The 25,444-nt window shown below is 42.9% G+C and overlaps 2 protein-coding genes across 3 annotated transcripts in view; both read left to right on the top strand.

Annotated features, from left to right (window-relative positions):
* Nucleotides 1–17,985, top strand: part of LOC106744849 (tensin-1-like) — a 56,127-nt gene extending 38,142 nt beyond the window's left edge. For both annotated transcript variants that reach the window (XM_014619944.1, XM_014619945.1), the window contains 6 exons: nt 8,383–8,529; nt 10,507–10,689; nt 11,930–12,363; nt 12,490–12,708; nt 12,994–13,165; nt 14,634–17,985. In XM_014619944.1, coding sequence (XP_014475430.1) covers nt 8,383–8,529; nt 10,507–10,689; nt 11,930–12,363; nt 12,490–12,708; nt 12,994–13,165; nt 14,634–14,843 — 1,365 coding nt within the window. In that variant the 3' untranslated portion in view covers nt 14,844–17,985. The remainder of the gene's footprint in view (nt 1–8,382; nt 8,530–10,506; nt 10,690–11,929; nt 12,364–12,489; nt 12,709–12,993; nt 13,166–14,633) is intronic.
* Nucleotides 17,986–18,962: 977 nt separating this feature from the next.
* LOC106744804 (natterin-3-like) lies at nt 18,963–21,918 on the top strand. Its single transcript, XM_014619841.1, has 4 exons — nt 18,963–18,969; nt 20,185–20,384; nt 21,406–21,549; nt 21,832–21,918. Exons 1-4 carry the CDS (start codon nt 18,963–18,965, stop codon nt 21,916–21,918), a joined length of 438 nt encoding a protein of 145 aa, XP_014475327.1.
* Nucleotides 21,919–25,444: the final 3,526 nt, after the last annotated feature.

Consider the following 25,444-nt stretch of genomic DNA (forward strand, 5'->3'; position numbering starts at 1 on the left):
GGGGGGGGGGGGGGGGAATCGCGAAGCACCATTCCGTCGTGACTAAGCCCGCAGCTTCCTGTTAAGAATGACATCGCGGGACGCAACGTTCGCGCTGCGTTCCGGATCGAATGCGTCGTATGCGACGCTCCCTGCCATTGGACGCACATGTCAACTACTTTTAACGTCTCGACAATGCTCGTCCCCTCTGTACGCAGGATGTACCGCTGTACACTTAACCACTTTATTCGACTCGACTTCCGATTTGATCTTTTATTTTACCTTCGACCGCGAACAGTCGTGATTACTCATCTGGAAATTCAAAGCTGCGCGAATATTGGCGAATATCGTCATTTATTATTATTCTAGGGCAAAACTGCTCATTTTACGAGCAGCGGGCTTGCTTGTTATGCAATTAAATAGTTTTCTTGTTCTTATTACCGACTTATTGTACTGTTTCCGTTCCAGTAAATGGGTTCTTACGCGCACCTTTTGTGCGCAGTAAAAAGCGCTGGAAAAGTGTTACATCTTGATTGGGGTCTTAGTTTAGGAAAGTAGTTTTACTCTTCAGTTACTGGATAGAAGTTGGTAAAATGTTCACGGTTCCTATTCTTGAAATGGTTACGCGTACACGTGTTATTACACAGCTATTTTATGATACGATTATATCTGAAAAAAGTATTTACGTATGCGCCAAGATATTTATGTATGCGCAATTATTAAAAAAATGGGGGCCCAGTAACTGCTTAAAAATGCATAAAATTCCTACCAAAAATTGGCATAATTTTTTACGTCGCCTTGAATTCTACAGTCGCAGTGTCACTAAGAAAAGTTCGCTGATAAGATTGAAATAATATTTTGTCGTAATTGTGTAAATGTATGCAAACGAAGTATATTAATATTTCACGAAGGAAAGACCCGATCGCGCATGAGAGGAGCGCGCTTTTGCATACGACGTCGCGTGAAGATTCCCGCCCGAAAGCTATATCGAGAAACGGCGAGCGTTGTAGAGAAGTTAATCCACTTTTCCCCGAGATAAGAAGAAGCCTATGCATTCGCGCGCAATAAGTGGATCAAAATCAATGTACGTCTCGAAGTAGCTCGATAGAATGCCAATATTACATGGGCGTAGCATTCTCGATGGATAATAGAGAAGCGGATAGACTTACACATCGGAGAATATATGGATTATTCTACAATCCCTACTGCGTAATGCGTATCGCGGATTAATACAATGTATAATGATGTAATCGATCAGACCTAAATCCAATCATGAAATCAGTATTATATCTACCGTATAATCAATCATTTCCGACGTAATACTCAAATGGGAAGAATATAACAGCTGAAAGATTTTAATTAGATCGAAAGAGAGAGAGAGGTCAGGCACAACGTTGAATTTGGAGCAAATTTCTCGGAGAATTGCAAAAAGAAAACTTAAAATTGAAAAATTGGAAAAGCAACACACATACACACATGACGGATAGATAATACTAATAACAAAAATCGAATTTCTTTCCTTGGTAGAAATTTTATGCATTTTTTGAGCAGTTACTAGACAGTTTACTCACTTCTATCTAGTAACTGAGGAGTAAAACTACGTGGAATCTCAATCAATGAGGTCGGTGACGCATCTGTCATGTAATGTCTCATAATGATTCGATATACTGAGAAGTAGCGACAATTTTAAAAACGCATACCGTTCCCTCCTCCATCGAGAGCTTGCATCCGCTGAGAATCGCTGGCAGAATCGCGCACTCGATAACGAAGAAATTCGCACAGCGAGAAATTTGAAACGAAACGGTCCTCGCGTCGCGTCGCATGCGTTCTCAAGGGTGCATTTCTGGAGGCACCGAAAATAGGTTTAATGACGAGACTCGAGGGTACAGTAGCAAACTCTACGGGCCACAAAGTGGGCGTATTGTCCTATGGTGATGCACGATTCACGCACCACTACGTCTTTAAGCCCACCGCTCATTGTCGAGGTCCCCTATATGATAAGCCATGCCAACCAACAGCAAGGGTAAAGCCAATCGCAGCTTACGGCGTTCGCTTCAGCTACTCCTGCGACTCGAGATACGCAGATTCCACGCTAATAATCGTGGAATCCATAAGAACAATGAAGAGCGATGAAAGTTAATTCTAAGGCGTTAACGACGCTTTCTAATTCCGGATCAAGCATTTCCACAGTATCTGTGCTACAGGTCATTTATAAAAATCCACAACCGTTTTATATAAGTCTTAGTCTCTTTATATGAAATGCTGCTATTTAAGTAGGGGCTTTTCATAAAAATAGCACCGATCAAAGTAGACACCCATATTTCTCGAAAACGGCGACTGTAAAATAAGTTTCGCAGCTGGGCGCAAATTTAAATCCATCGATATATCAAGAATCATACATTAGATACTGAAGTAGAATAATAATTTTGGAAATACGTCGTTAGGAACCCTTAAAGCGTTAAATTCGTGTCGCGAGAGAGTAATTAACTTTAGCATCGTAGCGGAAACGATCCATAACATCGGCAATATTTTGGCATCACGTCCGTTAGTGGGAGCAGATGGAACAACCAGCAGACTCGGTCGTGGCGTTAATTGCTGATCAAAGAGCCAGATTGTGCAACGGTCGTGCTTCATCTGCGCTCCCTGACCGATGCATCTCTCTAACTATATACGCTTCAATCTTCGACCGATTTCACGTTACGCCGAACAAAGTACTCGCCACACGGTCAAACGATATTTCGACATTATACCGGCAAGATTGCACGTTCGCCCTGTGGATTTCCGGTCTTTTCGCGTGACCAAGTCGCCAAGGTCGAAAACTGCCATGCGTGATCATAATTATCGCTACTGGTAGAGCAACATTTCTGCAGACCGAAATATCAAAATAACTCAGACTGTCTATCTCGACGATTTGCGAAGATGATCCGAAACGAAGGCCACAATGACGACCGGGTATAACGTAAGATACGGCTGTCTTCTTCGATGGTTAAGAACATTTTTTTTACTTTTCATAATTTTTTTCGTAATTTGTTTAATGCCTTATTTTGCAATTCGTCCCATTCGTTTGAATGACGATTTCTTTCCAAATGAACAATCAATTGCTAACGTTAATAATCATTAAATAGGAAAATGCCTCCGCTGTATTTCTCGTCTTCATTATTATACAAACACATATCTATTTTCTTCAGAGCTGAAGATATTCTTCACGTTTGCTGTACTAGTTCTAATTCAATCTTCCGGAATAAATCCCGAGAACGTGTGTATGAGTGACGATAGCGTGAACGCTCGATAGACGCCGCAACAATTATTTGGTTAGCGGCGTACGCGCGAGTCAGATCGTATCGATACGTTTGGCGTGTAACGGTGCGTAATGTGAGATATCGAATATTTGACATTCGAAACCGCTGTACCTGTCATGCCCAGAAATCTGTGGAGCCGTGAGCAGAACATTTTTTTTCCTTTTTTTTTTACACATTTTGTCCCCGGTCATTGATCGCGCAGAAACCTGACAGTCTTGATTACGCGATCTCGCAACAGTAGACAGTACTCGGAAATGGCAGAAAATCGGCTAAAGCTCCGTTTACTTTGACCGACACTTGCGGAAATAATGAAGCAAAGATGTCTATAGTCCGAATCCACGATCATAATTGTAGAAACCGTCCTTGCAGTCGAAAATCCTTGCGACAGAACGTATACAAGAAAAAACTGCTGGATTCAAATAAATAATTACTCAAGTAATTATTTACTTGAATCTAGCACTTCTTTCTTCTATGTAGTGCATCGGACGTCAATAAAAAGGTCTTCCCACACAGCCTTCCGGTTCAGGTATCCTGAGACAGACATCGTGCCCAAAGCGGAACTGGAACACGTAGTCGTCTTCTGTGATACGGAATGGTCACAAGAGCGAGAGCGGAGATAAAAGAAGCAGCGCGAGAAGGTAGGGCGAAGCAGGAATTAGCGTGGTGACGTGGAGCGTCGCGCGCGCGAAAGCGCAGTTGCACCACAGCCATCGATGAGGATGGTGTCGGTGGTTGCGGAGCGATGGTACCGCGATGGTCGCGTCGACGGTTGGTACAGGCAAGTGCAATAACGACGCTCGGTGAGAATGCCCTTAGTGCGCTCCCTCGAACTTTTCCTCTTTATCCGTGCCGGGCCGAGCGACGTCGGAGAGACGAGACGGTCGACGACGACGACGACACGCGTGAAAGAAAATTCAGAAGTGTGACGAGGGCATCCCTACCAAGCGGCATTATTGCGAGTACCGGCTTACACGCGGCGTGGTATTGGTGGACAGGTACACGAGACGGGAAATCTAGAGGAGCTGGAGATATGGCCGTGACCGCGCGGAATGCCTGGAATGTAGCCCGTCACGCTGCACCGGCGCAAAGCTGCGGCGATCCATCGTCCTTTCGGTCCTCTTCCCATTCGATTCTCGTTTCTCCTGTCTTTTTGCCAAAGCCGTCGGCGCGAACAACGAATCAAGGTGAACCGAGCCGAATGGCTTCCTCTCGAAAGCTCGCATTTTTTTCTCCCCTCCGTCCGCGCTCTCTCTCGCGTTAAGACCTCCGAGTCTACCTGGTGGATTCCGTACCCTCCCGCCGCCCGTGAAAATCGCTCGCGATCGAGGGCGAACGCGGAGAATCGCTGCGGAGGTTCGCGTAACCTCGGTTTGCACTATGCGCGATCGGTCAAACGGGCCTGAATCTAAACGCAGTGGAGAGGGTCAGTGGCTGTTCGAGTCAATGTCCAGGACGGGGTACAGAGCGAAGGAGAAGACGAAGAAGAAGAAGAAGAGTCGGCGCTGATGATTTCATCGCGCTTAAATTCCACCTCGGGGCGGGAATCTCAGGACCGTATTTTCGATTGTCGGCCGGAGGGGACGACGAGCCCGGCCAGGATCTCGCGCAGGTTCCGCCCACGGCGACAATAAATTCCTCCTTATGACACGACTCTTCGCTCCGTCGCGAGAGCGAGTAATCTCTATCGTCGGAACGTTTTCCTTCGTGTTTCCATGTGGAACGTGGCATAAAAGCGCGCGGCCGGCAGAGGAACCTCCTCTCTTCTTCTCCCTCGGTGTATTAATCTTGAGATTTTCCCACGCCACGGAATACGGCTGCTGTTTTTTCACCGATGATATCCGCGGTCTCGCGGCCTGCGCGCCACACATCCGCGATAGAAATAATAGATTTAACTGAAAAGTTAATAAAGTCGGACCGATACAGACCCAGTGTGTATTCAGTTGTAAACGCTACCCCCGGAAGTGTGGACGGGAAATCCATCAAGTCGTTATTTCGATAGCGGATGTGCGAAAATAGGGACACGTCCGAGGGGTGGCTGTTCTCGAAAGAGAAGGGAATAGTTCAAAGTTGAAAAGCACAGTTGAGGAGAACGCCGGTTGAAAATATCCGTCGATATATTTTGATCTGAAGGCACCAGTGTCCTTGAAGAGGACACTTCTACATACATTCCGAGTATATTCGAAAAGCTCGTATACTTCCAGACCGCCCTCAATTCATTTGTTGAAACTTCAGTATTTCCAGTAAGTGGAGATTGTGGGTTTGATAGTTATCAGGAAATTCGCCCTTAAATATTAACAAAGAAAATCGTTTATTCGTCCCGTTTATATATACCACGGGAACCGAAAGAGGTTCGGGACATCCTCGTATATCGTACTTATACTTACGTAAGATTTCACATGCATGAGAAATACAAAAAGAGCGGTGCGATCGTGCCGGTATTTACGTAACGTAACATTTTCAAGCTCGTCACTACGTTATCGACGTTTGTCGTCGTCGACTTTGGCATCTCCTCAGGAGAAGCTGCGGAACGCAACATCCAATCTTTACCCTCGCAAAATATGACTCTAAGACCACGCTTCTCTCTCGATATCCTCGTACCGGGCACTGCCGTTCCTCAAAGTATAGATTTAGGACAGGATCGGGGAGTAAGCTCCTCGCAGGTACGGTTATCCCGCTTGTTCCCAAAGTGAGATCCCCCCTCATACATTTATCGCTGCAGTTAAGCGACAAATGCAGGAACTTTATAGCACACGAATAAATAGCGATTTACATGCGCGTAGAGCCGGCTATGACTCGGCGAGTTACGAAGCGGTCGCGCGCCCGGTTTGCAATTATAGCTCTCGAGTCATTGCTTCGTCCGTGCGCGCGCGCTAACGTAATTGAAATATCTCCTTCCTAGTGGAATCATTCGGGCTGACCTCAAGCCGCAAAAGCATGAAATTATTCGAGCGTGCGTTGCCGCGCTTTAATCTAAAAGCCCAGCTGCTGTTGTTCCGCGCGTATCCACAAAGCGCATTGTCCCTTACTTGCACGCGATCGGCCGTCCTCCGCGCGAGCTAGACCGGCGATTCGAAATATCTCCGAGTCTCCCACAATAGCTCGCGCGAATCAATATGATATTATTGGTAAATACGCACCGGCGCGCGTTCCGTCTTTCGGTTTGCATTTCCGTCGCGCCGATCCGCCGGCTCCGGAGAATGCACTTCCCACCTACGACGGCGCGAAACTCAGGCGGAAGGATTTCCGCGCCGCTTACCAACAATGTCCTAACAATGTCGCGGGGAATAGAGAGGATACATAGGCGAGTGCCGCAGGGCGAGGAATGCGAGTCCGCGAGTCGAGATGTACGTACTTGACGACGCGAAACAATTGGATATCTCCCCGGCAAGGAATATCTCGGCGCCGCCGCTACGCTATGCACCGTGAAAGGAAAAGTTGCGCGGAGATGAGACGGTAATCGCGGCCCGTCCGTCCGTTACCGTTCGTACAATGCTCCTCTTAGAATCCGTAGCCCCTCGTCGGCCGGCCGGTGCGCATTAATACGCACCTCGTCCTGGCTTTCACCGGCTTTCGGAAAAGGGTGGGAGGATAGCCTTCCGCACCCTCGCCGACCTTTTCCCCATTTCTGCCTACGTGTCTCCGCACACCGCGCGTGTACGTACGTACGTACACGCTCACACGCGACGACCCACCTGCACTCGGATCGAGCGCGAACGCACGTACGTAGCCGGAGATTTCTAAACGCGCGCGGCCGAGGCTTGCGGCTCCCCGCGAGTGCTTATTACACATTCAGAGACAGCCGCGTTTGCGTCTGCTCCTCGACCGTTTCGCCTTCTTCGCCGGCGGATCCAGAAAAATCTAATTGGCCACACGAAAAGGGGGGGGGGGGGGGAAAAANCGTAGGATGATTTGCAAATTTCTTCAATCCGCCACGCGCTATCCGTTGCCCACGAGCGATGTAACTCGCCCGTCCGCTTTTGATATTATTATGTGTCCGGTAACGATGATGGCGTAACGATCGAATCCCGCTGCCGTCGGGCGATTTGTGTGAACATCTGGTAGTCGGTTTTTTTGTTTCCGTTCTTCGTATTTCAAAAGGACCTTGTGGAACGCAGAAAAAATGCTAGAATCAAGTAAACGTTATTATCTGCGTACCAGCTCCTTAAATCAAGTAATATCGTTATCGACTTAAGTATATTTTAATAGCTTGCAGGAAATACTTACTTTAATACAGTAATATCTTAATTTGTGCATGAATTCATGAATGTAAAATGGCACTAAAATTTATTAGAATTATATGTAATATTTATTTTCTATTGAAACAAACCTAGTAGTAGTTTTATGTTTAAATCTTTCTGTTCGGTAAATATTTCATGAAAATCAATTCTGATATTCTCAATATTGTAAATTTAATATTTTTCGCGATCCTTTTAACACGTACAAATAAATGCCTATTTATACAAAGAAAATATTATATATAATCAAATATATTTTTACTTCTAATAAATATTTACCAAGGAGTATTGGAGTAATTATTTTATTTGGATTAAATAACTATTATTTAAATGTAACACGTTGAAAGAAAAAAAGTACTACATACAAATGACGTTTACTTAATCCAGGTAAAATAATTACTCCAATACTCCTTAGCAAATATTTTATTGAACGTAGCACACTTTTCATTGTGGAAAATTGAAAACGTTCTCTTGACCATAGTTAATTAATGTGGAAAAGTTTGCTTCTCAACTATGCTTTTGCTAAATGAGGCGTTGAACAGGACGATCCAGTGAAGAAATAATTCACATCTCTTTCTCTCTTTATCGAGCCCACGTCAAGATATTTCTTTCCTAAAGAATCAACAACGTGGGCTAATCTCTCTTTATCGAGCACACGTCAAGATATTCCTTTCCCAAAGGATCAACAACACATGGACTAATCTCTTATTGCACACAGGCGCGAGTTTCACAGAGGACACTTCGTGTAATCAAGGTGAAAATTCGAATCGCGACTACGCACGACGATAACGTAATGAGAGCTCGCAAAGCGTGTCCGCGTACGTACATAAGATTCGCGTGAAAATTTGCATCTTCTTGTCTGCTTGCAGGCGGAGGAGCTGAATACCATCGTTGGCAATGCTTTCCGCATGGCGTACGTGGCGCAGCTTCAGCGCCAACCGATCCTTCAGGATGTAATCTCACCGCGATCGACGCCAACTTATCGCAAGGAAAAGCAGGAGCATCGAACGTCGTGGGTAGGTTTCGAATGTGTATTTATACATTAACTCTTTCCGGTTCGAAGTCCGGGATATTCCCGGCAAAATACCCATACTAACAATTATTACGACCGGGAGAAGTTAATCGTGTCGCCGAAGCGAAAGTTAATTGACCGAGCACGCGAGCGCGAAACGTACTCTCTAAAGTACAATCAGTGTATTATCAGTGAAAAGTAATCAATAGCCACTAGGAGTCATAGTTGTAACTGCAAATCGGAATAAAATTTCGCTAAAAATGCTCTGCCAAACAGTTCCACCGTTTCCATCGGGAAAATTTAATTGCAGAAACAACGAGAAAAGATATTATTTATTACTGCTTTTTTATTATCTCAATCAATCTTAAGACGTCGATAATTTTATCTGAAACAATCTTCATTACGTTGAATTTGTTTAATTTACATCGCATTGAGAGAAAAGTATTTGAAAATTTATTTGCAGTAGATAAAGTTTATTTGATAGAAATAAGGCTTATTTCTGCGAAATAAAGTTGATATCGGGCAAATTTACGTCGCATAAATTTAAGTACTTTTTTCTCAGTGCGTGTTTGAAAACGCTCACCCTGATGAGACCCAACACGAGACTTTTAGTTCTCGAGTCTGCTACCATACGAACTACGCCAAATACGACATATGGTTAAATGCATACACGTATATGTATATATATTTCCGCTATGGGACGCGTAACATATGGGACGCGGGGAGCGATTTGCATTGAATCTTTCACTGGTCGATATTAGTGAAGTATAAGAGAAAAAAGTTAAGTGGAAATGTTTTTACTAAAAATTAGCAAATACTCGCTAATTATCGATATATAGGTTTCGCTGATTCGATCGACGACACTTCCGCTGATTAGATTTAAGAGAGTACCTTATGAAGGATACAAGAAGATTTTTGATACCATGCCAATGTACTAGCGGCTAATAACGAGGCGTCGTACATTTTAAGACGCTAATAACGTCGTTTGTTCTTTCCTCACCGGCTCTAAGAAAAGTTAAGCAAGTTAAACTATCCCCAACTTTACAAGCTGTAGATGGTATTGCGCCATCTGCTAGTTTTCTCACAAAGGCGCCGTATAAATTGCAACTGCTTTTAGCAATTAGCGAACAGTCCTCTCGCGAGGATCTGCGATCGAGAGTTACGTAAAGCGGAATTCGGAAAATGTCTCCGGAAAAAGGGGGCGCACACAACGCGCGACACGCGCGTTTACGGACGTTATCGCACGATCGCTGCCGACCGTCGCAAAACCGGGCCGGATCGCTAATACGCGAAATAGTTTATTCAAGTTTCCCTTGTAAATTTTTTCGCCGGCCGGCGCAAGGACGATACCGGGTGTGGTGGAGCCCGGCTTGTGGAATACGCGTAGCGGAATACCCAGCGCGGAGGAAACGGCTGGAACAGCTCGCGGAAGAGCTTCTTAAATATCCAAGTGCGAGAGACGAAAGGGACAACGACGACAACCATGTTCTCCCGACGTGGTCTCACGGGGGCCACCGACTCCAGTAGGTGTCCCGTTTACAGGCCGCGTTAATTATAAATTCGACCCGAGTCTCTCGCTTGCCGCGTCGCGTCGCGCTTCCGAGTAAACGGTCAGTCCGCCACGGTCTGCCCGGTGTAGTCGCCACGAAATCGTCTTGGGATTCGCCGTGAGATTCCGCCGATCAAATATTCACCCCGAGAATCCCGAAAGCGAGCGTCGATCCGGCCGACGGTCGTTTTAACGATCACGCGCATCGCCCGGATGGTTTTAATAAGATGAACGAGTTTACCCGCGTCAATCCTTGGACCCGTTCAGGGATTCGCTGAGAGTGCGCAGCGCCGGGAGGATCATCGGCGCGACGTGGGTAACGGAGAGACGGAATAATCGGCGAACTCTTCCCTCCGTGAACGACGACACGACGAGCACGGGGCCGAGTTGACGAGCCGAGATTTAGCGATGATCGTCACATTTTATTTGCAGAACAAATCGCTGCCCGGGGACGACACGATCGCCGGAGGCGCTTGCAGGAGTCCGTCGTCCAACTCGTGGCTGAAAAGTCGGACATCGCCCACCTCCAGGACTGGAAGGGGTTCGTCCGCAACGGACATGAACGTGCAGCTCGGCAGCGCCGGCTCGCCCACGCTGCGACTCGCCGGTGTAAAGGTGAATTCATACCCGAGTAACTCGGCTAACGTGTAGCCTACTATTCCATCGCGTTTCAACGGTGTCGAGCGAAAATAACACTCCGGAGCCGCTAGTTCAGCGTGAATGAATTTCAAACTGTAGAATGTCACGCCACCGACTCGACTAGACTCTCAACTGAACGCGCGACTTATTTTTTATCCGTCACCATTAACACATTCGTTCCCGCGTCTGTACGTGTAACAAGCGCCCGCATCGAAATTTTCTCATCGATATTTCTGCATACAGCGTGGATCCCGAGGATTAGAATACCCAAGGTTATTCTAAAATAAGTTATCCCACTGCGACACCAATTGGGAGTCCCATTGACTGCGTTCAGCAGAGACAAAAGCAGAGACTGAGCGCTTAATGGTTGTTGTCCGTGACTGGAATATTCTTTTGTATCCTTGATACAAAAGAATATTCATCAAAGAGAATGTACCAATCAGAAGCAATAGTCATTAAGCACTTACTATAATGTTTTCTCTACTGAACGCAGGCATTCTTATTCCAAATATGGGATGAAGCCTTCTTTCCGCGATACTGACTGGCTGTGCCTTGCCGCGCGCGACTATTGCCGTTAGAATCGACCGATGGTTTGATCGAATATCAGACGAGGTGGTTAATAATCGGTTACATTTTTAATGTGACTACTCTTTAATGTAACTAAACTTTTTAATGTAACTTTTTTACTGTTACTACACGGTGAAAAATAATTTGCTGAATGGGGCAAATTCTGTTATCGCAAACAAAATCTACCAGTTACTATGTGGAAAGCAAAATGATTTCTTAAGAGTACCAATTGCCATTCGTTTCATTCGATTATTTCTCCGAATCTATAAATTATTTTGCTGTAAGGACAAATGACTGAATGTAGGAAAACGCTATTTCGTTCCAACAGCAAATCAAGATGTACCGAGACCCAAATTCACCCAGCGAAATCTTTTCTATCCCAGTAACAAAACTGTTTCCGCTCTAATTACGACCCGCGTAGACTTCCCAACTAGAATCACATGATCATTTTGGGAAATCGGACCAATTAGATCCGAAGAAATTGTCCACGCGTATGTACGCGTAACGTCGGAGAGACGGACAGCGGTAATTGAATCATAGAAATTCATCAGCCGCAGCCAAACTCTTTCGACGCCCCCCCCCCCCCCCCCCCCNACATCCGCGCGCTCGTCCTCCGCGTCGGGGTTTTGAACGATCATTCGCATTCCAGGCGCCGAATTCGATTCCGGGGCTGCGGCCGTCGTTCACGAACGTCCTCGGGCCCATAACGAACGAGGACGAGTCGAAGAGCATTTCCCAGCAGAGCACACCGAGCAGCGATGAGAGCAACTCACCGACGGAGTTGAACTCGTACAAGAGGCTAACGGACAAGCCGCCGCTGATAAAGCGGCTGGCGATGGGTTTGACAGGTGGACGCGACGTTCTTGGGCTGAACGGTGAGGATGACAGCTGCCCGCTCGTCAGCGGTAGCAGCACGCCGACCAGCCCATCGAACAGGCCCCATTCCGGGGGCTACATAAACGAGGCGATCATCGACTCGGAGGGTACGAGGCCGTCATACAACAAGATCCCGCCGTCCGAGAGTCTCGACAACACCATCAACGCGTCCATCACCGCGAAGAACTTCAACATCGAGAACAACAGGTGAGCCGCGCGCTACCGCTTTGCGTACCTACCCTACTCTCCCCCTCCCGACCCCGATCGCCCTCCTGCGAGGTAGCGAGGAGTCGTGTGTGAGGAGCCGGTGAACGACAGCTCCTTCATTTTCAGGATAGGACACAATTGCCCCGGCTCGGGGACGGAGGCGGATTTCAAGTCGAAAAGAAGATCGCAAATTAGCACGTCGAGTAGCTCGGTGCCCGCTGACGGAAGCACTCATGGCTCCACGCCAACCCCGCCGCCTTTGCCCGAGAGAACAGACAGCCTGAATAATCGAAGCGAGGAGGCCGAGCTGCGCAAAGCGCCCTGGTTTCAGGCCGGAATACCCAGGTTGGTCTGGCGACACTGCTATATATCGTCGGGGAATGACGGGGTATAACGGAGCGCGTTTTCTCGCCGCGCCGAAATAGCCGACGACGACGCCGACGCTAATTTTAAGTATCCGCCGAGCGCAATGCTCCACCGATAGCGCGCGGCGGCCTCTTTGTAACTTGTACACTTGCGCGCGAGAACTGAATTTCACCCCTCTCCTCCCCCTGCTTCCGAAGCGAGGGAAGGAAAACAGGGAACGATGCCTCGACCGTTTAACGTTAACGACGCGACCGTGATTTCCAGGGAAATAACGCTGGAGGTATTGAGCCAAGAGCCGGAAGGAGCGTTCATGGTGCGAGAGAGTACCAGCAAGCCCGGATGTTACGCCCTCTCCCTCCGTGTGCCCCGTGAATTCCAGCCGAGCGGAATAGCTCATTATCTCATAATGCGTACAAACAAAGGTTACAAAATCAAAGTGAGTATATATCTCTCTCCGGTGTGCTCGCCGAGTATCGAGGTAGCCGTAAACGCGGCTTACAGAATTCAAGCGAGTCCCTCTTTGGGCCAAAGCAGCCGTAAACGTGTACAAAAGAAACTTACGAAATTAAAAGAAGAAGGAGAAAGGACAAAGAGGAGGAGAGAGAAGAGCAAGGTATCTTTCCGCTGCTTGGCTACGTTCACCGTATCACGCGATAACGATACTCGTTCTCGCGAGGAATCTCAGAGTTAACCGTCCGAAGAGCGTGTTTTAGATCGCGACTTGATTAACCGAGTTTCTTTCCCGAAATAGCCGTTGTCTGTTTTAACAGACGCGAGCGTGCATTCTCACGTTAATTGCGTCTACACGCGCGACGTCTCCGTATCTCTCGTCAAACCAAACATCGACCACGAGAATAGAAACCTTTTCAGCGACGGTGCGCGAGATAATATCTACGGGAAGGAATGAGAGAGAGAGAGAGAGAGAGAGAGTCGGCCCTTCGTATGTGGAAGTTAATATTGAAATTAGCTGCGCGAGACCGGAGCTTTTAGCGGCGAGACATTACGCTCGCGATACCGCGCCGGTACAAAGCTACCACATTTAGCCGTTCGGATACGCGTATTTAAATGGTCGAGCTTCTCTCGTAGGATAGATTAAATGAGTCCGCGGACTTTGATAATCTCCGAAACCAGTATAAATGAGTTTTGTTGGATGTGCGACGGGTGCCGTAGGGAAATCAAAACTCCGCTCCCCCCCCCCCCNCGGGATTGCATCGCTGTAACAGCGCAGCGCCCAGATTCGAATGAATGCCGCGCGCGATAATTCTGATACACGAAGCTCGTCTGAGCACACACGTACGCGCGCTTAATACTCGCCTCGTTATGCGACGTTCTTTCAGCGCGATGGCTGAAAATATCGCGCGAGCATGAGGAAAATTTCACAAACTATTATTTACAGTGCCACCGTCCCGACACGATATATCGCGGCAACGCGGCGTGCGTAACAATGGCGGAAACAATAAACTCCGATTACGTGTGTTCGGTGTGGTCCGACACAGCCATTTTTTTTCATCTTGATTTATTATAACATATATAAAATTCCAGAGAAGATTCGAGAAAAATTAGAAAATAATTACGGCATTACGGTGTAGTAATAAAGTGTGAGAAAAGAGTGTGGAACTGAGAGTAGAGTGGAGGTAGATAGGTAGATAGAGCTTTTATTTCCACTCTGGAGCTTTGCCCTTTAAGGTCCGGTTTTTTTTTCGTTTTCTAGTTAACTTGTGATTTAGGCTCAATCCGATGATAACGTGAAAATGATTTTCTTGTGGTTTCATGGCTCATCATTCAGTTTTAAAGGTTATGAAGGTTGAATTCAGAAAATATAAAAGAGAGAGGGAGAGAGAGAGAGAGAGAGAGTAAAACGTCATCGCTGTAACAGCGATAAATACTTTTCGCGTATGTTTCAGGGCTTCACGAAGGAGTTCACCACGCTCACTGCTCTGATCACTCACCACTCGGTGATGCCGGAATTACTGCCGTGCCCGTTATCACTAAGCCGATACAATCCGAGCTTCGTCAAGACCGATTCCAGCAAGGACTTCGCGGACATCGATTCGGACCCCGATTACAACACCCTAGCGGATTTTCGCAAAATGATGGCCGACCTGAACGTTTAGGGTGATCCGCTGGAACGTCGCGTGTGCACCCCTGCTCCCCCCTCCGGCCGAGGGCCGAGAGGGGAAGTAAAGTTTCAAAGACTTCCGTGCTCGTTTCGCGACCGCGCCGATTCTCACCGTGGATGCCGATCGAGGAGGACGCGAGGCACCGTTCGATATACTTGTACCTGGATCGACTTCGTGCCATTGATCGTAAAGAGCCGCAACGTTACTCGCAATCGTCACATCCACGAAGAGATCTCGCGGAATAATGGATATCGGCGCAACTGTACACGCATTTAGACGACAACTAGTTATCAAGTCTATGTTCTGGAAAGACTCGCACACAGCCACACAGTGATATATACTCGTAAGTCACTAATAAACGATAAGGAGCGTAGCGTGTAGGTAATTTAATGTTTGTTAGTTTGTACGAACGCGAGCGGACAGCAATGTCGAGGATGAAACGAATCGTTTGTATTGCAGCACACCTAGCGAAGTTAGGTTTAAGCATGTTGCAATGAAGGACGAAGCGCGAAACGACGTCGAGGCGTCTCACGAACCTTCCCCCGGAACCGGGATAAATTATCCTCGCGTGGTAAACGGGATATTCCGACCGTTCGTTAGAGATTATTATCTTTCGGCGAGTTTTCCTCCACGCTGGACGGAGAAGACCTCGAGGTGAAGCGAGTTTCGTTATAGTTTGGATCGCTCTCGATAGTATGCTAACGATGCCAAACGGTTCTGTCATTGTTGCAAAGTGCACGATATTAGATAATTGAGAAAATAAGTGGAAAAGTCGCTCGATTGTACGCGAGATTGTACGCGGTCTCGAGCTTTGAAGGAATCTCACGCGCGTGTTGAGTGTCTGAATCAGCTCGTAAGTAGAAACTCACTCATTTGAATCTCAAATATCACAATGAAGAAGCACGTCCCGAAAGGCACTAAATTCGCGATACACGGGAGGTGTGTTTCTCCGAGGGGAAAATCGGTAATTCACTCTCGCGAAACGATGTATTCTCTCAACTACACCGAGACGTTCTCCCATCTAGCCCCTCGATCGCAGCTTCGAGGTGGCCGCAGGCGATTCAACGCAAATAGAAAGTTTCACTCGACTGAAGCGATTATCTAGCATTTTTGTAAGACGTAGTTAAAGATTTGTTACCATCGTAATAACTGACCTCCACCGACCTCTGGTCGCAACGAGAAGGTCGTATATACGAGGATGATTATAAAATAGACGAACGTAAACCACCTACTCTCGCGTGCGCACGCACGCGTTTCGACTGGATTTCGTAATTAATCAAACGAGATGTATCTCTCGAGGGACTGCGAGGGACACGAATGATCGTCGAATATTTTCTATACCTCGAAATGAAGACTTAGCCACACGAGGGTCGAGCCCGCTTAAAAGTGGTTCGAGTTTGGGAGCAAAATCAACGTTATAATTAACTCATTATCGAGCCTCTGATGTATCGGATTTGGTTTCCTCCGTTATCGTTTAAGTCGCGACGTCGATGTGTATCGCAACCAGAGACTAAAAACGAAACAACACTGTGCGAGATTTTGATAAAAAGTAAAATAATCTCGTTTTTTACCCAAGATCAAAATACGGATTAAATAATTGCGAGATATTTGCATTACGCAAAAAAAGTAAAATTACTTGGGCACATTCTGCACTAAACTTTATTTATTAGTTCATAATAAATATATAAATGAAGATAAGAAAATATTATACATAATAGTTCATTAGACTGAGTAAATACGAAAATGCATTTCCGATGCACAAATAAACAATTAAAGTTAATTAAACAGATACGTCGCTTTATATCAAGTAGAAAGAAATATACTTTTCGTTTTTAGTCTCCGATAACAACATTAATGTACATGTGTTTATATGTATATATATTATAATGATTCTATAATATTTTCACGCATATATATTTAATTAGTAGACGTCCAAGAGGATTAGCAAAAGGCGTAAAATTAAAATCCTTAAAATATTACTAAGCCTAAGAGGATATGGAATTTCCTCAGGACTTGGATTCAGCGAAGTGCGAAACTGCGGGCGATAATTTAGTTTCTCAACTATCCTAGTCTTGTACAGAGATTTCGCGTATAGTTACGATGATCGAAGACCGATACGATTACGCGTACGTATTTACACGACTCACCGGTGACCGGACGCAAAATCGCGATGACGCTTTTTTGTACGTCGAAAGATAACTTTCTCAAAACAACTGTCAAGTATTATCGATTTCCTGAGTCACGAGAATTATACCGATTAAATTGAAATTTAAGAACTGCCAGTATATCATTTATGAAGCGTCATTCGTTCATCATGAGAGATATTCAGCGAGAAACGAAGCCGGAAGAATTTTGGTGATACCAGATCTTAATGTTAACGACTATCTGCGATAATTTGATGATGTAAACATGACAACTGACAAAGTACATTCCATATATTTCTAATATCGGACATGAAAAATCAATCTCCAAAGTGATGACGGTTTCAATTCTTATACAGAAGCATGTATACAAATTCACTGATAACGCTCACATTCGTTCGACTCGTATTCACGATAATATCTGGTAACTCATTGTGTCAGTTGAAAGGTCCGGTGATACGTATATTGCATTAAAATCGTATGTATGATATGTATAATAGATTTGTGCAAATATGGATCTCTGCGATTTTCGGCTTTCACAATGCGCTTCCGTATAATGCATTAATAACGACGCGAGTTGCTAAATCACTACGCGGTAATGGAAAGAATGAATCTCGAACAAATTTTTTATTCGCAAAATTCTATTCAAATGAATGCTCGAATTGTTTTTTGAACTCATGGCCACGCAACAATTGCACGAAAAAATAATGTGTCTTATGTCTGTTAATCTTACGCGAACTGACGGGTCGCGCGAGAGGATTTTAATAAGCTTTTTGGAATATAAAAATATAAAATGAGATATAAAATAAAACGAAAGAAATGAGAGCGACGGAAAATGTTTGTATCGCGAAATTGATTAATGCGTGCTCTAAGGTAATCGCGCACAAGCAACGCAGCATAATTAACTGTTGTAAGGTACGCTACGCATGACATTAATCACTGCTTGAGGTTTGTAATGTTTTATGAATTTATTATCGCGACGCGTTGTATAATGTCAAGAGAAATTATTTATTACAATAAATATCATATAAAGTATATCCTCTTCTTCCTTGTAAACAAGAATTCACTTCCTGTTTGCAAAAACGAAATTAGACACAACAACGCTAAATTGTGCCGTAAAAAGATAAAAGTGAAATAAAGCGGTAAGTGAAGATCGAAGAAGAATATATTCAATCCTTGAAAATATTGCGAAAGGAAAAAGAAGGAAAGAAAAATACGAAAACGTTAGCCTTAGCGTACAACCCGTATTTTCCTTTCCCACACAAGTACGATACCGTTCTCTTCCTAGAACGATAACGCCTATTAGCTTCCCTGCAAAAAGATGTCACCGTAAGGTAGAGTGGGAAAGGGATACAGACAAACGAATTACCTCTCTCTCAGTCTTAAACTGCCAATTTCCGGCTTCCCACCGTAATGAAAGTATACGAATGCTTAATCTGTGCCTGTAAGTCGCTGTCGTTGTCGTCGACAGATCGTGTAAAAGATTATCCGAAAAGGTTCACCAACGGCTATGTTTACACGGCTTCTTCATCTGGGCTAGATTCTTCAAGTAGACATAATTATATGATACGATAAATTTGCACGTCGCGTAATTAGACAGAAAAAATATATAAAACACAATAAAAAGTACATAACATTTTCACATTTTGTAACTCGTTGAAACAACGTTGAAATAATTTTATCAATCGACATAAAATATTATCTATCCTATAGGTAACCTAATGCGATAGTATAGGACGCGTCAGATATGAGAACATGTCGTATCACAAGATTTCCGACAAATCGTGTCGTATATAAGGCACGAAAAAGAAGATAGAGAAAGAGAGAGGGAATATCAGAGATAGGCGAAATTTTTAAGCAAACAAGAAGATTAACAAGAGATAAGATTACACGAGCTTTTAACGCACCGTACTGGCATGATAAGCATTATCCAGTTTTGCGCCAGCAGACGGGCCGAATCAGTCTCTCCAAAATGCCAGGTAAGAGATCTCGTGAAAAAATGTATCTACCTGAAATACGTACATTGTGAGGGTCCACGCCATAACGGTTACGATAAAAATAATCCACAATTAAACAAACGTATGACGAATGGGCCCATGAGAATCGGGCCCGGAGAATCGCGGGTGTTAATGCAAAATTTTTGTTTCTTTTCGGGAAATAACGTGAAGACGAATGCGAGTTTTAACATCAAAATGCTCAATCGTATTTCGCTTTCATTTCCATCGGCCTTTGTTCCCATTAACTTTCGTTCAAATCTCACCCTTTTCCCCCCTTGTATGTTGCAAACAAAAGTGATATGAAAAATATTGCGTCAGTCAGCCTTAACACGGAATTAAGTCTAACAACGTTTCAATGTTAAAACAATCATCGTTCTTTTTAGGTGTGTGCGTTTGTCTGGTAAAGTGCCGTGTTTAGTTCGTATTTTATATTGAACAGTTGTCACACCTATTTCTCGAATTAAATGCGAGACCGATGTTGAATTCAACTGGTCGTTTTAATTTGAAAAATATATCCTGATAATCGCGTTGCTTGTCAAAATTTTACATGATATCATCGTTTATAAATACTCGCAGGTGGGAATATATCTCATATCGATCACAAGAAACCAGTGTCTATATCGTTAATACCATGTGTGTTATGTAACACATGTTGATAAAATGCTTCATTCGTTTCTCGAATGACTAAGAATAAGATTTCGTTGAGTAAGTGTGCGTGACTCAAATTAAATTGAAACACGGAGAAAACAGATTTTGTTAGAATAGAAAATTGTTAATACAGTGACAAAAAAATGTGTTTAAACAACAAAAATATTTGCTTGGATAGCAGAAAAATTTGTTAAAAATATTAATTGCTATTTGCTGGATGGACAGCAAAATAATTTGGTTATGCCAACTAAATTTTATTATTGTCGCTATGAAGTTTTGCTGCAACAGCAAAATTATTTTTTCCGTGTAACACATTTTTTTGATGTCACTATATTAGCAAATTAAGCAATCGTATTGGACATCACATATATTACAAAATATGCCTAGAATTTGTAGGAATTTTTTTATCAACCCGAAAATCCCATTGAATTCTAAACGACAAAAATTTTCTATCTATTGTGATACAACGAGATAAAATTGGGAAGCCAGTTGATTTGGAAAAGGGTTAATTTACGTATCGACATTACTGATAATCTGTCATAATTATAGGCTACAGGTGGGTAAGTCGCGCCGGCGCTCAATCGCTGCCAGATGCCGCGGTCCAGGGTGGCCGCGATTCGGACGGAACTACGATTTACGTCGGCAGAGCTTTCCATGAAGGCGATATGGTGCCGGCGAAAGTGATGCCTGATAAAGGTGTCGCTTATATTTGTTACGGAGGCGAGGAACATCCCAAGTATAATTACGAAGTGAGTGAAAAAAGCATCGACGAATTTTCCGTGTCCCGCGCGAAAATCTCGAGCAACCAACCGCGTGCACACATCGAGCAAATTTCGCGTTAATTTATCATCTTACATTTTTGCCGAGTATTTGGGCTCACTGAAATGATTATAATTTCGACAAAATCGTCTTCTGATGCTACGGACATATAAAAACAATTCTCTACACTTATTAATTACCACGAAAGCGATAATTGAGAGAAAGTACATTTTTGCTGCGTCTACAGGGTGGAAAATTGCAATCACTGAAATTATGTCGGTTTCGATCCATGATCGATTCCTGAACAGAAATGACGACGTGATCAATTTTCTTTGCTAGTATATTTACACGACAATTTACCAACGCAAAACTTTATCGACTGGTCTATGTCCGCTTAAAAGTCTCTCCTAGTGATTTCCTTCGATTCTGTAATAGCTATTAAACACGATTACAGTTTTCTTAAATTACGTAACTACAGTGCGACGTACATAATCGAAAAATAGAAAAATCAATAGGATTAATTGTATCTATGTTAGCAAGATTAAAATAAGTTTTATAACTGAGAAATCATACGGTATATACGGTTATAAAGTGCTAAAGAGAAGAAGGTCAATTTATCATTCTTTCTCTCAATCTTAATCTAATCTTAAGATATTTTAAGATATCAATTTCTTTTAGAAAGTGCTTGAACTAAACCAGATACAATCCTCGATTGAATCTAGCAAACCGCGCGAATTTAATTGTAATATTTTCCGTTTCATTCATGTGAAGTAAAAGCCAACTGAAAATTTAATTCATCCAACATTCAAACACATTGATAATGTATGTAACGAAATATGTGAGCGGTGCAATTGAAAAGATTTAATTTTTTATTTAATTTATAACTAGAAGATAATAAAGTAATTTAGTATAATTTTATAAAATCTCTCATATGGTCATTCATAATAGTAACGATAACAACATCCTCTATTACAGTTATTATTGTTAATTAACGTATTACGATAATATTAGGTCCTCTGCCAAAGCGATTTCGCATGGGAATTTGCCAGTAATGGTCAAGTACCAGGAGACGCGGTAGTCGCTGGCCAAACCTCAGACGGAGAATCTCTGTATATTGGCCGTGTCTTCCATAACGGATCTCAAACAGTTGGCAAGGTTGGTCTTTTCGGCAGTTGTTTACTATTATTAGCTCGACGGTGCATTGCACACACGTGTGCACGTTTAATATTTAAAATGTAAAATATTACCTCGTGACATTTTAAAAACATAACGCGTTCTCATGAAATGTCTTCTATGTGATTCGTGAATTTTGTATTATCGCTGTATATTCTTACGGAATATTTTCTTACGACCTACGTGGCCCAGCATCTTGCTATTATGCAAGATCGCATAATGTAACTTTCTAAAAAATATTTATTTCGCAAAATATTTCTTCAGGTACAACCGAGTCACGGATGCCTATACATTCCCTACGACGGTGAGGAGTTATCGTTCAAGGATTACGAAGTGCTCGTCAGTCATTAACTCGATTAAAGCCGCTCTGGTGCAACACGAATTTAAACACACGGTCGAAGTTAATCGATCCGGTAATAACCATTGCATTCGTCAGAGCGTAACGTATCGCATGGAAAATTATCGCGAAAAAAGAGCGTCGCCTTTTTTTAAAAATATTTGTAAAAATCTATCGAAATAAATCGATTGAAATTTCCCGATAATCGCTTCATTGTTTCAAGCAAGCGACGAATAATCTGCATCAACGTACTGTGTTACATAAACGATCAGTATTATTTACTTGTCGTTCACGGCACATCACAAGCCGTCATTGCGTAAATGAGAATCCACAGATATAAATAACACAGGCCGACAAAAAATGTTTGTCAAATAACTTTAATCAAAATAGGCCTCTGTTGTAGATTTTCGCAAAAAACAATGCCGTTGGCAAAATTGTTTCATTATATCAGGTTTTAACCCTCCGAATAGTAACCAGGGTTATTTGTGCCCGAGCCATTGTAAGAAGTGTTTGTTTTTCAAAATAAAATCATTATAAACAAAATATTTCGAAATTTATTGTTGACAAAACAGCTATGTAGCCTTTAAGGATAAAGAAAGTTATAATAATTTTTGGAGATTTTTTCGAACAGTTCAAAACGAAAAAATCGAGAAAGACATAAATAATCCTGGTTGCCACTCCGAAAATACGTTATCATTCAAAAGGTTAAAATTATTTTGAATTTAAAGATGAAAAATCAGCAATTTTTTTAGCTATTATTAGTTATTTAGTTTTAGCTATTATTATTATTAGTTATTATATTTTATCAGGATATTTATCGGGTGAATATATTCTTTCTATTAAAATATCAAAATTTGAGAATGTGAGTTATTTAAAAAAATATAAAAGAACCTTTTCGTATGTTCAAATTTAATATATTAATTATATTCAATTTTATTCAATTTTCTTATTTAATTAAATTTTAATATATTAAATTTCGAAAAATGTTTTAGCTCAGACATTTTATAATTATATTTTTCTCAGACGTTTTAAATAAAATTTGCGAAGATTTTATTACAAAGAGTTAACAGGACCCATGACATTGAAATCCGACTATTCGTTCTTTAATCGCTATTCGTTAAATTGTCAAAAATGAAAAACATGTTTTTCTGTGCACTGTATTCTTAGTAAGCAAATATTTGTGAGATTTTTTATCCTTTACTAATAAGGTATCAATATATAAATCAAGCATTTATATTTATTTTCATCACTTTATTGACGGTTACTAATTTATTATATATTTCTTTTCCTATGAATTGCTGATTCTCATTTTAAAATTCAAAATAACTTGACAACCTAACGTGATGGAGCAATTTGGCCAGCGGTATTATTTTTTGCCGCTAAAAAATTGTAAGAAACACCTCTGAATAAAGTTACTCGACAATAATTTTTTTGTCGACCTGTGTAATATCCCAAATCTTGGAAAACGCTATAACAAATAATAGTAAGAAGCATTTTGTTTTAATCGTGGTACTAAGAGATACCACTACTCTCTCTTTTCATACTTTCTCCCTCGTTTGAGATAATGATTTCCCGCAAAACGAATTGCTTTCCACGTGTTTTATAGTTAAATTCCGCACTTAATTGCACTGTGCACTGCTAAATAATTGCATAAAAATATACAAAAACGCATAACATTGGGAAAAAGAATATGCCATTGTTGTCAGTGAGCGTAAACATCGAAACTGGAACAGCCTATGAAAATCAACAAAACACTTCACGAGTAAGCAAGGCCAGGAGCGTTGTATCACATCGAAGAAAAAATGCATATAAGAGAAATCGTTTCTGTCTGCTTAATTCGATAGACAAGGAAAAAATTGAAAGTGGTTTCACGCGCTGAATACGGAATCGATCATTAGCCGACTCCACGGTTATATCGTCGTCATTGTTAAAAATCGCCACGATTGTCGACGGCTCAGTTAGACAAGAATAGAATAGGAAACGCGTCGATTCTCGATGATGGTATAACAACGGGACTTCGCTTCGCAACGTATCTACGAACCTTTCAGCGTCATTAATTATAGGAAATAACCGGTTGATCACCGCGGAAAAATCGCGACTCTAATCACTTTTAAGTTGAATCAATGAAAATGTCACTAATTGAATCAGTGAAAGAGTATTCTACCGATAATCAGTGACTATTCACTAATTTTTGTGGGAACTCTTCCATTCAGCTCTTTTGTCTGATATTTTACTGATTTCAACCAGTGAAAGATTACAAATTACTGTTATTCATTCCGTAGCACAAATGTATATATATATATATATATATATATATATATATATATATATACATATATACATATATATACATATATACATATATATATATATTTTTTTTTTTTCTTCAAGTTTTCGTATAATACAGCTGTAATTAAATTAATTTAGTTAATTTTTTCATCCCTATATCTAGTTTTTAGCTACCATAGTTAAAAATTAGATCTGGTAACTGAATTTCAGCTGTATTATATGGACAGCTAATTCCTTTCTTCCGTGTATGATAGCAGACTCAAATGCTAAAGGTTTCGAGTTCGAGTCCCATCAGGATAAGCGTGTTTTTCAAACACAATGTAAATTAAATCAATCAAACATAATTATAAGAATATTTCATTGACAATACCTTAAGAACGGGATTAAGATAATAAAAGAGAAATAATAAATAAGACTTCTTCTCACTGTTTCTGCAGTTAAATGGATTTCCTCCGATGGAAACAGTTGCTATAAACAGATCTTTGCAGCGAAATTTTACTGATTTGCAGCTCTATACTTATAACTACGACCATCAGTGACTATTGACTGCTTTCCAGTGATAACACACTGATTGCACTCTAGAGAGTGCCGCGCCATAAGCAGAGATCGCCCGGGGAGATCGCCAAAGGGGATCACAGAATCTGCCAGATGGTTCTTGGGCGATGCCGACCACCGATGCATCCTCGTCGGTCGAACATCAAGACAGAGATGCCGTTACAGCATCGAATATTTTATAAGCATCGCTGGAATTGCGAGCATTACTCACTTGACGACGTCATATGATCGACTTAAGAGCCAGGGCCGCCTCTAGGTGTCTTTCGTCGCTAGGACGCGCGACCTTGCGGATTTTCGCCGATCTCGCGGCTCCGCGTCTCTACCGCAGACTCGCCGATGGATTTTCGCACCGTCGAGCCCGGACCTCGATCGGCCCAAGGACGAGCGAGACGTTGCAGCTCGATCGGTGCCCCGTTCGGGGGGACAATTTTGCGCGGGAGAGAGAGAGAGAGAGAGAGAGAAAGAGAGAGGGAGAGAGAGAGGGAGGGAGAGAGAGAGAGAGAATTCGACGCGCGCGATATCGCCGGTACGGTCGAGCGGCGCGTCGTGGAGAATTGCGAGCCGCGTGACGCGCCGCTCGGCAAAGCGTGTAAACGCGCGACAACGCAATTGTGGCAGGCCGAGTCGCGAGCGAGAGCGAGTCGTGCGGAGGGACGGCTTTTCGAATTCACCTAAGTCGCGGATAATCGCGCCTAG

This window comes from Dinoponera quadriceps, unplaced genomic scaffold (genome assembly GCF_001313825.1).
Source record: "Dinoponera quadriceps isolate SergipeBrazil2010 unplaced genomic scaffold, ASM131382v1 scaffold1308, whole genome shotgun sequence".
Taxonomy (NCBI): Eukaryota; Metazoa; Arthropoda; class Insecta; order Hymenoptera; family Formicidae; genus Dinoponera; species Dinoponera quadriceps.